This window comes from Monodon monoceros, unplaced genomic scaffold (assembly GCF_005190385.1).
Source record: "Monodon monoceros isolate NGI ecotype Baffin Bay Population unplaced genomic scaffold, NGI_Narwhal_1 Super_Scaffold_10, whole genome shotgun sequence".
Classification (NCBI taxonomy): domain Eukaryota; kingdom Metazoa; phylum Chordata; class Mammalia; order Artiodactyla; family Monodontidae; genus Monodon; species Monodon monoceros.
Window position 1 is genome coordinate 43,494,714 of NW_021703766.1, and position 16,138 is coordinate 43,510,851.

General features: G+C 36.2%; 1 protein-coding gene across 1 annotated transcript in view; it reads left to right on the forward strand.

Moving 5' to 3' along the window:
- LOC114889515 (zinc finger protein 420-like) overlaps positions 1 to 16,138 on the forward strand; it is a 140,083-nt gene that overhangs the window by 20,008 nt on the left and 103,937 nt on the right. The window contains 1 exon segment of the mRNA XM_029212871.1: positions 7,764 to 8,778. Within this exon segment, the coding sequence (XP_029068704.1) occupies positions 7,764 to 8,778 (1,015 nt within the window).

Sequence of the window (16,138 nt, forward strand, 5' to 3'; positions counted from 1 at the left end):
ATTTTTAAAAGCACTATTTCTTCTTAATGTTTTCTTTTTTAAAATATTTATTTATTTTGTTTGGCTGCATTGGGTCTTCATTGCTGTGCGTGGGCTTTCTATAGTTGTGCCAAGTGGGGGTTACTCTTCGTTGTGGTGTGCAAGCTTCTCATTGCAGTGGCTTCTTGTTGTGGAGCACAGGCTCTAGGCACATGGGCTTCAGTAGTTGTGGCACGCGGGCTCAGCAGTTGTGGCTCACGGGCTCTAGAGCACAGGCTCAGTAGTTGTGGTACATGGGCTTAGTTGCTCCGTGGCACATGGGATCTTCCTGGACGAGGGCTTGAACCTGTGTCCCCTGCATTGACAGGTAAATTCTTAACCACTGCGCAACCAGGGAGGTCCATTATTTTACTATTCTTTTCCATTATGGTTTATCATAGGATACTGAATATAGTTCTCTGTGCTATACAGCAGGACCTTGTTGTTTATCCATTCCATATATAATAGCTTACATCTGCTAACCCCAACCTCCCACTTCATCCCTTCCCAAATCCCTCCTCCTTGGCAACCACAAGTCTGTTCTCTATGTCCGTGAGTGTGGTTCTGTTTCATAGATAGGTTTATTCGTGTCATATTTTAGATTCCACATATAAGTGATATCATGTGGTATTTGTCTTTCCTTTTCTGATTTCACGTAGTATGATAATCTCTAGTTTCACCTATGTTGCTGCAAATGGCATTATTTCATTCTTTTTTATGGCTGAGTAGTATCCCATTGTATATATTTACCACATCTTCTTTATCCATTCCTCTGTCAATGGAAACTTAGATTGTTTCCATGTCTTGGCTGTTGTGAATAGTGCTGCTGTGAACATAGAGGTGCATGTATCATTTTGGATTAGAGTTTTGTCTAATCCAAATGCCCAGGAGTGGGATTGCTGGATCATATGGTAATTCTGTTTTTAGAAAAACTGTTAGAATTAATAAATGAATTCAGTAAAGTTGCAGGATACAAAATCCACATACAAAAATCAGTTGCATGTCTATACACTAGTAATGAACACTCAGAGAAATTAAGAAAAAAATCTCATTTACAAGTGTATCAAAAATAAAAAGAATAAAATACCTAGAAATAAATTTAACTAAGGAGGTGAAAAGACCTGTACATTGAAAACTATAAGACACTGATGAAAGAAATTGAAGAATTCACAAATAAATGGAAGGCTACTCCATTTTCATGGATTGGAAGAATTAATATTGTTAAAATGTTCATACAACCCAAAGTAGTCTACAGATTCAGTGCACTCCCTATCAAAATTCCAAGGCATCTTTCAGAGAAATAGAACAAACAATTCTAAAATTTGTATGAAACCTACAAAAGACCCTAAATTGTCAAAGTAATCTTGAGAAAGAAGAATAAAGCTGGAGGCATCATGCCTCTTGATTTCAAACTAGATTACAAAGCTGTAGTAAAAATAGTATGGTATTGGCATAAAAACAAACACATAGATCAATGGAACAAAAGAGAGCCAAGAAATAACTGTGCTTTGCAAATAAGTCCATCTGTACCATTTTTCTAGATTCCACATATAAGTGATATTATATGATATTTGTCTTTCTCTTTCTGACTTACTTTATATGACAATCTCTAGGTCCATCCAGGTCAATGCAAATGGCATTACTTTGTTTCTTTTTATGGCTGAGTAATATTCCATTGTATATATGTACCACATCTCCTTTATCCATTCCTGTCGATGGATATTTAGGTTGCTACCATGTCCTGGCTATTGTACATAGTGCTGCAATGAACACTGGGTGCATGCATCCTTTTGAATTATGGTTTTCTCCAGATATATGCCCAGGAGTGGGATTGCTGGGTCATATGGCAGCTCTATTTTTAGTTTTTTAAGGGACCTCCATACTGTTCTCCATAGTGGCTGTACCAATTTACATCCCCACCAACAGTGTAGGGGTGTTCCTTTTTCTCCACACCCTCTCCAGCATTTACCATTTGTAGATTTTTTGATGATGGCCATTGTGACCAGTGTGAGGTGATACCTCATTATAGTTTTGATTTGCATTTCTCTAGTAATTAGTGATATTGAGTGTCTTTTCATTTGTTTTTTGCCCATCTGTATGTCTTCTTTGGAGAAATGTCTATTTAGATCTTGTACCCAGTCTTTGATTGGGTTGTTTGTTTTTTTGATATTGAGCTGTATGAGCTGTTTGTATATTTTGGAGATTAATCCCTTGTCAGTTGCTTCATTTGCAAATATTTTCTCCTGTTCTGTGGTTTGTTTTTTAACTGAGATATCCCTCCTCTAACCCTCTGTTCTTCCTCCCCAGGTGTGATTGTAACATAGCTTTATTTTAGAATTTTCCTTTATTATCATCCAGTGGATTCCCTTAGGATCATCCCTTTGATTCCCTTAACTCCTCCCCTTTGAATTTGTTTTGATTCTCTTCTGTATTTGCATGCCTTGGATACTTTTGTATACCTAGACTGTTGGATCTCTTGCCTTCCTCTTTCTTGATTTGTTTCCTTATTATTCTGAAGCACATCTTTCAAAAGCAACCAAGGGAAGGATGCAAAAGAAGTAAATAGAAAGTATATTTTGTGAATCCTTTCATGAATAAAAATGTTTTCATTTCACTCTCCTAATTTGATTGATAATTTGACTGGAGATGTCATTTTAGGTGGAAAAACTTACTTCAACTTTTTAAAGGCATTGCTCCGAGGATTTCTAAAATCTTCTGTTATCTAGTGTTGTAGAGAAGTCTAAAACCCATTCAGGTTCTTAATTCTTTTAAGTGACCTGTTTAATCTCTTTGGAAGCTTTTAGCATTTGTTATTTATTTATGATGTTCTAATATTTCATGTTGAGGTATCATGATGTTGATTTTATTCTTTCATGTACCAGGGCACTCACTTATTCCAGAAACTAAAAAACTCTGAAATTTTCTTCTGTAATTTTGTTGATCATTTGTTCCGTATTGTTTTCTCTTCTTCTCTGTTCTCTATGTTTCAATGTTTATTGATCATTTTTTATGTCCAGTGCTTGGCACCATGTCTGACACATAGTAAGAGCTCATTAAATTTTTTGAATGATTGAACAATCGTAATTCAGATCTTAAATTTTTTGTGCTACCTCTAGAATTTTTTTCTTTTTTTTAAATTGAAGTATAGTTGATTTACAATGTTGTGTTAGTTTCTGGTGTATAGTGAAGTGATTCAGTTATACATGTATATATACATATTATTTTTTCATAGAGTTCTCTGTGTTATACAGTAGGACCTTGTTTATCTATTGTTGTTTATCTATTTTATATATAGTAGTTTGTATCTGCTCTTTTTTCTTTTTTCTAGTTTCCATCTCTCTCTCTCTCTCTCTCTTTTTTTTTTTTTTTTGCGGTCCGCCGGCCTCTCACTGTTGTGGCCTCTCCCGTTGCGGAGCACAGGCTCCGGACGCGCAGGCTCAGCGGCCATGGCTCACGGGTCCAGCCGCTCCGCGGCATGTGGGATCTTGCCGGACCGGGGCCCAAACCTGTGTCCCCTGCATCGGCAGGTGGACTCTCAACCACTGCGCCATCAGGGAAGCCCTCCATCTCTCTTTTTATGTTGTACTTTCTGTGAGGTTTTATTAAGTTCTCATCTTTGTATTTTTATTTAAAAAAACATTTTCAGTATTTCTTTTTCTGACATCATTCTCTATGGAATTGCTATATAACATTGTTTTTAGAAGCATTTTCTTTCCTTTTTTTTTTAGAAACATTCTTCTTTTGAATTTTGGCTTTTTTCCCTCCATTGTCTCTCCTGTTTCTGTTTGTGTATTTTAAGCTCTTATTTTTTGTTTTTGTTTTTAATTAATTTATTTATTTTTGGCTGTGTTGGGTCTTTGTTGCTGCACACTGACTTCTTCTAGTTGCGGCGAGTGGGGGCTACTCTTCGTTGTGGTGCACAGGCTTCTCATTGCGGTGCCTTCTCTTGTTGCTGAGCACGGGCTCTAGGCACATGGTCTCCAGTAGTTGTGGCATGCAGGCTCAGTAGTGTGGCTCACGGGCTCTAGAGCGCAGGCTCAGTAGTTGTGGCACATGGGCTTAGTTGCTCTGTGGCATGTGGGATCTTTCCGGACCAGGGCACGAACCTGTGTCCCCTGCATTGGCAGGCAGATTCTTAACCACTGCACCACCAGGGAAGTTCCTTAAGCTCTTATATTTAATGTTTTCCTGAAATAGCTAGTGACTCAAAGCTATTTGCTCATATAAAACTGTGGCATTAAAAAGCTGATTTGAGCTTGTTTGTGACAGGATTTGTAGATTTATTGGTGGTAGTTACTGTAGAGTGATCTGCCTAGAACAGTTCATTGGCTGACACCACCTATCAGGTCTTTTCTCTTGGACTGATTTTCTCCAGAATGGGATCCTCTACTTTCTTTCTGGAATTAATAAAATAAGCGTGGCTGCCCGATTCTTGAGAATTTACTGGGTATAGTGGACTGTGGAATCAGCCTGCTATATGGAGTAGGTTTGAGAATGTGAAGTCTGTCTATTTCTTACAGATTTTCAAGTAATTATCCTTTTTGCAACCCTTATGCACCCTAGTTTCAAGGGTACCTGGTGTTTGCATTCTTGAAAATATCTGGTATTCTACAGTAAGACTAATCTGTGACTTAGGTTTCAAGGCTCAAGGTTAATACATCATTTATTACTATTCCATCTATTCTCTAGTTTCCAAATTTTTGTTGATGCTTTTTTCCCCACTCTCATTGTCCTTATGGAGTTTCTTCTTTTGTTGAATCTCATTACTATCTTTAGTGGCACTTCATGAAAGAGCAGTAATAAATGCATATATTCAATGTGCCATATTTGCAAAAAGTGTGTCCTTTTTATTTTTAATCAGTTAAGTTTTGGGCCACGTTGGGTCTTTGTTGGTGTGCGCAATCTTTCTCTAGTTGCAGCGAGCGGGGGCTGCTCTTCGTTGTGGTGTGTGGGCTTCTCCTTGCAGTGGCTTCTGTTGTTGCAGAGCACAGGGTCTAGATGTGTGGGCTTCAATAGTTGTGGCACCTGAGCTCAGTAGTTGTGGCTCAACGGGCTCTAGAGCACAGGCTCAGTAGTTGTGGCACATGGGCTTAGTTGCCCTGTGGCATGTGGGATCTTCCCGGACCAGGGATTGAACCTGTGTCCCCTGCATTGGCAGGTGGATTCTTAACCATTGCGTTACCAGGGAAGTCCCTGTCCTTTTTCCCTAGAGGAAATTTTTAGACATTTTTCATTAAGGAGTATATATTTAAATACTTTCTTATTGAGTCAGTCAGTAAATACTTGATCTTCCAATATGTACCATGTACCATGCTCAGAGTTGGATACACATTGATGAAGACAATAGACATTTTCCTTGACTTCACAGAACTTAAGACCTATTGAAGGAAAAGATAGTAAATGAACCTAAATAAGTATGTAATTACAAATTATGAAAATCGTGTTAAGGAAGAGAACAGAGTGCTAAAAATATAATTACAAGGAGAGTGTAATTTGGTCATAGGATCAGAGAAGACCTCAAAAAGTATGATCTTTATGTAGAGATTTGGAAAATGAGTAATAGTTACCAAGGCCAAGAGTAAAAGAAAATACCTTCTATACATAAGGAAAAGTACCTAGGAAGGTCTAAACAGGGACTAATAATTAGGAGCATTTGAAGAACTATAAAATAGGACCAACGTGGATGGAGCTTAGAAACCAAAATGGAGCATAGTGTGAGATTTGGTTGAAAGGCAGGCAGGAACCAGATCATTCAGAGTTTTGTAGACCACATTCAGGAGTTCGGCTTTTATTGTAAGAGCAATAAAAGGAAACCACCAACGGATTTTAAGCACAGCATTGGCAGGCTAATGCCATTCTAGTGACATGGATTCAAGACTACAAACCTCAAGTGGAGAAACTAGGTTGGAGGCTATTCCAGTATTCCAAGGGAGAGATATTTCATATTAGGTATTATATTGAATATAAAGGGAAGAGTGTCAGGATATATTTAGGAACAATATTAAACAGTATTTGCTAAATAATTATATGAGAGTAAGATGAATAAGATGGTACTAGAATGATCTTCACTTTTTTGGCTTGAGGTTTTTCCTCTGGGTCCATAGTGTGGTCTTCAAAACACTTCACTTGCCTAACATCCGTATTTTTATATGGAAATTCTTCCATAATATTATCTCCCAAATACTAAATAATTATTTAATACCAAGTATTTTTTCATGTAGTATTCCCAGTCCTCACAATGATTATAAGAGTTAGTTATCATTCCTGTCATATAGACAGACAGTTGGGGGCTCAGAAAGATGAACTAATTTGCCCAAGGAAACAAAGCTTGTAATTAACTGAGTTTGAGTTCAAAACTCATACAACTGAATCTTGTACCTCTGATCTTTCAAGAGCAATACACTGCCTCCCATTATATTCTTTTCACTTCTCTTTGAACCTACAAATGCCCTTCTTGTCAGTTGGTCATCACTACTACAGTGCTTGTGCACTTGTTAAGTCCTCTCCTCTTTTTTCCTAAGTTCAGAATTACAGAATTCCAAGGCATAGTATTTTCATCAAACCCCAAGCATATACCACATCGAGCCACAGAAAATCCTCCCTATATAACACTCATGCTAGGTTCATTCAGCACCTGACTTTTCTTAAGGTACTCTCCCATCTGAATTGCCACCTTCTATTTCCCTGTCATTGGTTGAAGAGAACCTAAGCCTCTAGTTACTTAATCTAGAATTTTCAGCAATGATGGAAATGTCTGATATTTGTGATTTCAAGTATGGTAGACACTAGCCATATATGGCTATTTCTAACACTAGAAATGTGGATATTGTCACTGAGGAGCTGAATTTGAATTTTTATTTAATCTTAATTATGTTAAATTCAAATAGACATATATGCTAGTAGCTACTGTAATGGACAATACAGATCTAACCAGGGCCTGGCAAACTTTTCAACAGGCCAGATAGTAAGTATTTTAGGCTTGCAGTCAATGTGGTCTCTGTTGCAACTGTAGCTCAAAAACAGCCGTAGACAATACATAAGGGAATAAATGTGGCTGTGTTCCAATAAAACTTTACTTATAAAAATTACTGCAGGGCTTCCCTGGTGGCGCAGTGGTTGAGAGTCCGCCTGCTGATGCAGGGGACACGGGTTCGTGCCCAGGTCCGGGAAGATCCCACATGCCACGGAGCAGCTGGGCCCGTGAGCCATGGCCGCTGAGCCTGTGCGTCCAGAGCCTGTGCTCCACAGCGGGAGAGGCCACAACGGTGAGAGGCCTGCGTACCGCTAAAAAAAAAAAAAAAAAAAAAATTACTGCAGGGCTGCAGTACATAGTTTGCCAACCCCTGAACATTCTTCCTTAGACATATTCATTTAATCCTGACAACCACCCTATTAAGTGGTATGATCATTCCCCTTATTTTACAGTTCATGCTGTGTGCCGCTTTTATATGTGTGTTTGCATATGATGTGAGATTTTGTGTGTGTGTATGTATGATTAGAGCCATCCTATAACAAGGGAGTCTAAGGCATCTGTATATTTAGCAAGCTCCCATAAGTAATTCTGATATAGCAACGTTTAGAAACCAGTTGCTTACTTACTGTCCTCACCTTACTATGTCATCTCTCTTCACTCTTCTTTTCTTGTCCATTTTTAAAAATTTCAGTTTAATTCTCCCATTTTAATTGAAGTTTTATTTCTCCCAAACAAGAAAAATGTGAGTGATTGCTTTCATATTTTCTTTCAGTCCTGGAGTCAAGATGTGAGACCAAGAAATTATTTCTGAAGAAGGAAATTTATGAAATAGAGTCAGCCCAGTGGGAGATAATGGAAAGACTTACAAGACATGACCTTCAGTGCTCTAGTTTCAGAGATGATTGGGAATGTAATGGCCAGTTTGAGAAACAACATGGCTCTCAGGAGGGACATTTCAGTCAACTGATATTCACCCATGAAGGCATGCCCACTTTTAGTCAACATCCGTCCTTTACATTACAGCAAATCATTAGTAATAAAGAGAAATACTGTGCAACTAAGGAATATAGGAAAACCTTTAGACATGACTCACAGCTTACCACCCATCAGATAATTCATACTGTTGAGAAACCCTATGAATGTAAGGAATGTGGAAAGGCCTTTAGACATCCCTCAAGACTCAGTCATCATCAGAAAATTCATACTGGCAAGAAACCCTTTGAATGTAAGGAATGTGGAAAAACCTTTATTTGTGGCTCAGACCTTACTCGACATCACCGAATTCACACTGGTGAGAAACCCTATGAATGTAAGGAATGTGGAAAGGCCTTTAGTAGTGGCTCCAACTTCACTCGGCATCAGAGAATTCACACTGGTGAAAAGCCCTATGAATGTAAAGAATGTGGGAAGGCCTTTAGTAGTGGCTCAAACTTTACTCAACATCAGAGAATTCATACAGGGGAGAAACCCTATGAATGTAAGGAATGTGGCAATGCCTTTAGTCAGAGCTCACAACTTATTAAACATCAGAGAATCCACACAGGTGAGAAACCCTATGAATGTAAGGAATGTGAAAAGGCTTTTCGTTCTGGTTCAGACCTTACTCGACATCAGAGAATTCATACCGGTGAGAAGCCCTATGAATGTAAGATATGTGGGAAAGCCTATTCTCAGAGTTCACAACTTATTAGTCATCATAGAATTCATACTAGTGAGAAACCCTATGAATATAGGGAATGTGGGAAGACCTTTAATTATGACTCACAGCTGATTCAACATCAAAATTTGTACTGGTGATAAAACAGAATATATGAAATGTGTGCAAATGCTTTTATTTACAGCTCAAAACTATTAACATCAACTATTTAACAAAAGAGAATTTATCTCTATATTAATCCCTCTAAATAGAATAAGGTAGAAACATCTTATTTGCTGACTACAGCTTGTTCAGCCCAAGAAAAATCATGTAGGAGAAACACCCTATGAGTAGAATACGTTTTGGAAGCCATTTAATAAAAGCCCCTATTTCCCTTGCCATCAGGTAATTCAGTCTAGTAAATACTCAAAATGACAACAGCACTTCTGGCACCTTTCTAACCTTATCTTAAACATCAGAGAATACATGCTGTAGTGTAATCCTGTGATTTTCATTTTATTTTCCCCCCAATTTGTCTATAGTTGTAATATTCTTAATCTTTTAATCCATTTAAATGTATATAACTGTAAAGTCCATCTGTGTATATCATGGTTTATAAAATATCTTTATTTTTAAGATAGCTTTAATACCCAAGAGCAGTGACCTCTTTATTTTTGAAGATAGCTTATTCCTTTTGCTCTTTACAAAATTTAGATTTTCTTGTTGTAAAAACGTTCATGTAATGACTTACCACTCAGTAAATAGAGATCCTTTACTATCTTCATGGTGTTTTCCTTGTGTTGCTGTAATATCATTTCATCAAATCCCTATTGATAGACATTGTAGTTTCCTCCAGTGTTTTTGCCATTATACACAGTGCCCTGACGGGCATTCTCCCTAGGTATATCTTTGTGTCATGTCTTTTATTTTAATTGCAGAAATAAAGCCTCAATATATATTTTCCTTATAATAGGTTTAAACATTACAAGTAAGGCCTTTGACCACTATCCTTGTACCCATATCCCTCCTTGTTTAGTATTTATCCTTCCTGAGCATTTTTCTATGTTTTTATACATATATGTTTTGGTAGAAATTATAAAATGGGGATAATTATAATACCTACCTCATAATTTTGTGTGAGGATCAAATAAAGAGACACAAAATGCTTAGAATCATGCCTGTCATATAATAAATAGATACCCACAGAATGTTGGTCATTGTTAATTGTATTCATCGTTGTCATTATTAGTATTATTTGTTGAAAAGCAACTGTTTCTACAGATCTTACTCAACATCAGACAGGATAGATAATTGAAGAAAGACCCATTGAAGGTAATGAATTAAGAAATTTTCCATTATCACTTACTTCCTATGGAACATGAAGTAATCCTGGGTGTTGGTGGGGAAAGTAATGTGTGTAATGAGTAGGAAAGGCTGTATTCACACTGGTATCCTTTTCACTACATCATATAATACCTAATATAAAGACAGATGATAATATAGACAAGACATTGGTGACACTGATGAAAAAGTATGAAAAGACAAACAGCATTATGTTTGAAAATGAATATGCATATGTACATAAAGAGAAACCTTATAGTGACTGATTTTAAATGTTATACTGAATACAGTACTTCCAATACATTTGAAAACCTAAACAAAATTATTTTTTAGGAAAATAAAAATTACAGTATTGACTCAAAGAGAATTAAACACTTGAGAGACTCATAAACAGGGGTAAAAGGGGAAATTTAGCATGAGATATAGTAGCTATTACTAATGAAGCATCAAACCCAATTTCTTTTCAGGCAGAACTCTTTTTTAAAAAAATTGGGGTATAATTGATACCAACATTATATTAGTTTCAGGTGCACAACATAATAATCTGATGTTTGTATACATTGGAAAATGACCAGCGTAATAATTCTAGTTAACATCCGCCACCATGCATACTTACAGAATGTTTTTTCTTGTGATAAGAGCAGGAAAGACTTTATCAAGTATTCAAGGAACTTTTTGTTATATAGAAGTAGACATCTCATAACATACTCTAACATAAGCCTGATGTTAGATAAGGATTAGGAGAACACAAACAGGAAGCTGTTTTTCAGGGTCATCCATGAAGATATATACAAGCATACTAGAGAAAATAGCAAACTGTAGGTATCTATTAAATGAACAGAAATGAACCTGCATTGGGACAGTAACTGAAGAGGATCCCCAGTGCCCAGTTCCAGCTAATGAGTGCTATGAGAAAATGCAGGCCTTCTTTTGCCAGCTCTTCTGACTTTTGGGAAAATCCAGAAATCTACATTTTTTTCAGTGTGTGATAACCCTTGATTTTTTAAATGGCAGCTAGGGTTTTGTTTGTTTTTTTTTTAAACATGGTATGGACCAAAGATATATTGACGCTGCAAGTAGCAAGTGACCCATAGCTTACTTTTGTTCTGGACACTAGAGCAGTGAGTGTGCAAAAGGCTCACAGGAGGAGTTTTTAATAGTGCAAATCCCTTAGCCCCAAGGAGACTTAAGGGTGGCAGGGGAATAGTGAAATACAAGATAATTTACCTGGAATTTCTTAGATGTGAAAAGTATTTTCAGAGATAAAGTAGCTAAGCTCCAAATACAGTTTTTTTTTAAGGACTTGATCCAGTCCCATATTTTCTACATGCAGGTTTTTATTTTGGCATCATGTCGTTTAAAAACTAGGGTATATTTTATATGTTGTAATCCCATTCTTGAGCTATATAACTATACACACGCAGCTGAAAATAAGAATAAAGAGTTAACCTATTGAGAAAAATAGGTTAGCCAGACCATCACTCTAGCAGCAAATATGTCACTGGAATTATGCATTCTGTTTTAGACCAAGGGTCAGCGAACTTTCTGTAAAGGGCCGGAAAATAAATATTTTACCCTCTGTATGTCATACTATTTCTGTTGCAACTACTCACCTCTGCCATTATAGTGTGGAAGCCTACTAAAGTTTCTTAAGAAATCCTGAAGTTTAAAAAAAAAGTCCCACAGCTTAGCTTTGCTTAGGTTTAGGTTAGTGTTTGAGATGGGCATTTACTGTGCCTCAATTTTCATGCTCAGCTAGCAGCTTCCTACATTGAATGGTACCATTCTGTGGAAGGAAAATCCATATATCCAAAGTTACTATAGATCTGTCCTTCTATGCCCCACTCTCTTTTTTCTTAGATCCCATATTAGAGGACTTTAAAAAACAAAACAAAACATTGAGCTACTTTATTTTTTACGAGGTATGAAGGAGTAAAATATTTAATAATCAATTTGAGATAAGTAGAGTGAGCAACATATCTGCAGATGGTAGAATTAGTAAAGAGGCTGTTTTATTCTAATATTCTGCATTACACTAAAATGAGAACTAAGTGAAATTTTATATTCTTTTGTCATTTTAAAGTCATTTATTGAGTTCCTCATCTAAAATTACAGAAGTAATGCATTTGCACTTGAACCAATGAAACAATGCCAGTAAAAAGAAAAAAACAGTATCTCTGCTCCTCTCCATTCCTCACTCCCTTCCCCTTTGTCTATTTCCTTCTGAGTAAGGTCTAAACCTCGTGTATCTCCCCCATATACTTCTTCAAGCTTAAACAGTAACACAAATAAATTATTTTAGTATTTTTTACCCCCCCAAATGGATGATACTTTATACATTTCTCTGTAATTTGCTTTTTTACATTCAACAGTACACTTTGGATTTTCTTTCAAGTCAGTAAATGATGATTGAACTTAGTTGTTTTAATGCTTACAGTATATTCCACAGTATGCTTATACCAATACCTACTCAACTACAGTATTTCCCCAGTTGTGATATTTCATATTATCTCCTTTGCCATTTAAAATTAGTGCTGCAATAAACATTCATATATTATATTCTTGTCTATTTATTTTATTTCTATAAAATAGGTTTCCCAAAACATTTCCAATGTTTTCCATGTTTCTTAGAAAATTTCAGAGGACAAGAGGATAAAGGAAAAAAGTGCAGGTTTTCATATATGTGTTTATGTGGGTGTGTACACACACAGATTTAACAATCCATCTGGATTGATTATTATATATGGTGTGATATAGTATGTTGGCTTGTTCTCATCCAGAAATAAAGCCAATTATGCCAGGAACAATTATTAAAGTATTGAACTATTAAACTATTCATCTTCTACTGAATTAAAACACTATCTATCATATATTAAATGCTCATATCCTCAGACCTATTTGCCAGCAATCTTTGATTTATACTTTTCAGTAACTTATTACTTGTAAATAAAAATACATATAATTACATAGTTTTTATTTGAAAATAAAGACAAATGTTTCTTCATTAGAATTAAAATTTTTTTTAATCCAGTTCCAGTAAAAATCCTCATTGGGATTATATTTTGAATTATTAAGTTTAAATATAGAGTATCCCAAATGAATGCATCATTGACACTGGCTGGATATTCATTAATATATATGTATGTCTTGAAATTTCTTTGAGAGCTCTTCATCCTCCTTACTCTCTAATATCTTTATAATGTACATAAAATATAATATATATAGTCCTTAAGATATGCTAGTAATAATTGAAAGTTTAACATATTTTATTAGGGTATTGATTATAAAGAGATAGATTCTTTTGATCTTTTATAATGTGCAAATAAAAGATATACCCATCTCACAGTATTACACCTATTTTCTTGTCTTATTTCATGTTGTAGACCTGATGACAGTGGATTTTGAGCAGGACTTCTTTTTTAACAGATTTTCCCCATTTTTACAGACTGAAGAGTTGGATTTTGAGGATAATTTCTGCTTCCTGTTTTCATCCCTACTCTTGTTTGTGTGTCATAAGAGAAATGATTTATTACCTTGGTGAAATGTATTAAAACACATAAATTACCTCCCTTTATTTGACCCTGAATTTCTCATGTTTCCTGGGGCAGGCTATGATTCTCTGTGCTGACTCTGCAGACCCACTCCTCTGCTGGTATACATCCCAATATCTAGAGTTTGAATGAAGTATTAGGTTATGCATTTTAACTCCAGGTTCAAGCTGCCTCTTTCAATAAAGCATTACCAAAAAAATGACTTATTTCTCAATCAGTCCAGAAATCAGGATGAGAGAGTTATAGCTAATTATCACCCACAAAAAAATTTTCTATAGCCATTTTTGTTTTATTTCTAATTTTAATGAAAACACATTAGTTACAGTCAATATGTTTTACATTTTATTAATTTGAGTGGATAAAGAATTCATTCAAATGGTTTTCAGTTGCTCATGGAAAATCTTAATGTGCTGAAGAACAAAGATACAGAACCAGAAACAATGCTCCAAATGATGACATAGAGCTTGTGTGGTGAGATCACCACTGCTGCTGCTGTACACAGAATCCCCAGCTTACACTACTGACACCATGAGTGCTGGGCTCTGGATGTTCCTGTTACTGCCACCTGTGTACCTGGGGTTACCCATCACCCAGATGGAATTTCCACAGTCCTTGTTCCTTTGTACTATCAGCTTGCTGTTTGGAGAGGAGTGTGTTTGAGTGCTGAAGCCTAGGTTCCATCCCTGTGCATTAGCTGCTGGGGAGACAGATACATTTTCAGATTAGTGAGGATCAGCCTCTGCTGCTTTTATATTTATTTATTTATTTATTTATTTTTGGCTGCGTTGGGTCTTTGTTGCTGTGCGTGGGCTTTCTCTAGTTGTGGCAAGTGGCGTCTATTCTTTGTTGTGGTGCGCAGGCTTCTCATTGCAGTGGCTTCTCTTGTGGCAGAGCACGGACTCTAGGTGTGCGGGCTTCAGTAGCTGTGGCAGGTGGGCTCCAGTACTTGTGGATCGCGGGCTCTAGAGCGCAGGCTCAGTAGTTGTGGCGCACGGGCTTAGTTGCTCCTCAGCATGTGGGATCTTCCCGGACCAGGGCTCGAACCAGTGTCCCCTGCATTGGCAGGTGGATTCCTAACCACTGAGCCACCAGGGAAGCCCCCAGCCTCTGCTTCTTAAAGACGGATGTTTCCCATCATAGCAAGGGTACACATGAACTGGGCAGCCAAATGAATGGCCAGCGTTTATAAGATGGCATCCCATTAATCATACATAATTCTTCCCACAGCTGAAAATGAAAACCTCATTTAAAATAATATGGCCATTCCCCCACTCAACTGAAAATGTGCTGGGTAATGTCTATACCTCTTCTCTATCTGTCAGGATCCTTTGTAGACATTCCGTAAACTTTGTCTTAAGTGGTAACAACCTACATAGAAGAAAACGAGTAAAAAGAAATGTAATCATAATATATAGGTATATATAAATTAGATAGATGCTCCAGTCTTCTTCTCTGTAAATGACAGTTGTGACACACTCCCTTTTAATTTAGTAGATTGGGGAGTTTTTATAGGTAAAGTGACCTAAAGCTTTATGAAAAAAGGATCTGAATCCTTGTTGGTTATTATAGTTTTCTATTAACTTTTACTACTGGAAATGATTTAGAAGTAGGAGTTGACCCAGGGGAATCTTTGTGTTCTATCCATGTTCCATTTGGAAATTTCAAACCTATCTTTCCCTTGAGAGCCAGGATCAATCAGCCTGGCACACACCAGCCTACACCCTTCTTCTTCTTCCACCCCAGCCTTTGGTTTGTTGTCCAGGGTCACAAGGAGCTCTAAATAGCCAAGTTATAGGCTCACTTTACATTGTATTGGAATCACTGCTGTGTCCACTGGTGAAAGTATTTCTTCATATATTCTCTACATTATACTTAGACGATGTTTTTGATATTTAGGTTTGACTTTCAGAATATGCTGAGATTTGATTATAATTTATGGTCTCGATATAAGGGGAGGGGAGCATGAGAAAAGTAACACTATTGCAAGATAACTACATCAGACAAGATCTTCAAACAGGTATCTCTATTAATGCATCTTGGCTTAAAGTTTAGGTTGTCTGCTAGTATAGTTACATGAATTGCTTATTGTTTGTATGATATAATTTAATTTCAATTAATTAAATTTCAATTTTTTTAATTTCAATTTTTTGTATCCTTAAGTTATAGATGTGTTTTCTAAACACAATATAGTTGCATTTTTAAAATTCAATATGACATTCTTTGTCTTTTAAATAGAGTATTAGATCTAATTTATTCAATGTAATTACTGATATATTTAGCTTTAAATCTACCATCTTTAATCTTTTGTTTATTTTGTCAATTCTATATTCTTTTTTCTCTTTGTTTTCTTCATGATTTTAAAAATTGTCATTTTGTTTTTACCTCTATTATTGGAAATTCTACATACTATTTCTATGCTTTAAGGGTTACTTCAGAAAATATGAATACTAAAACTTATCAAGGTCTAAAACAGTTCATATCTTTATTCACTCCCATGGCAATAGAACATACTTAGAGTACTTTAGCTACATTTATCCACCCATATACCAATGTAGATTATTGTTTTCTTGCATATTTATTATCTTTTTTAACCTCATAGACATAATTTTTTATAGTCAA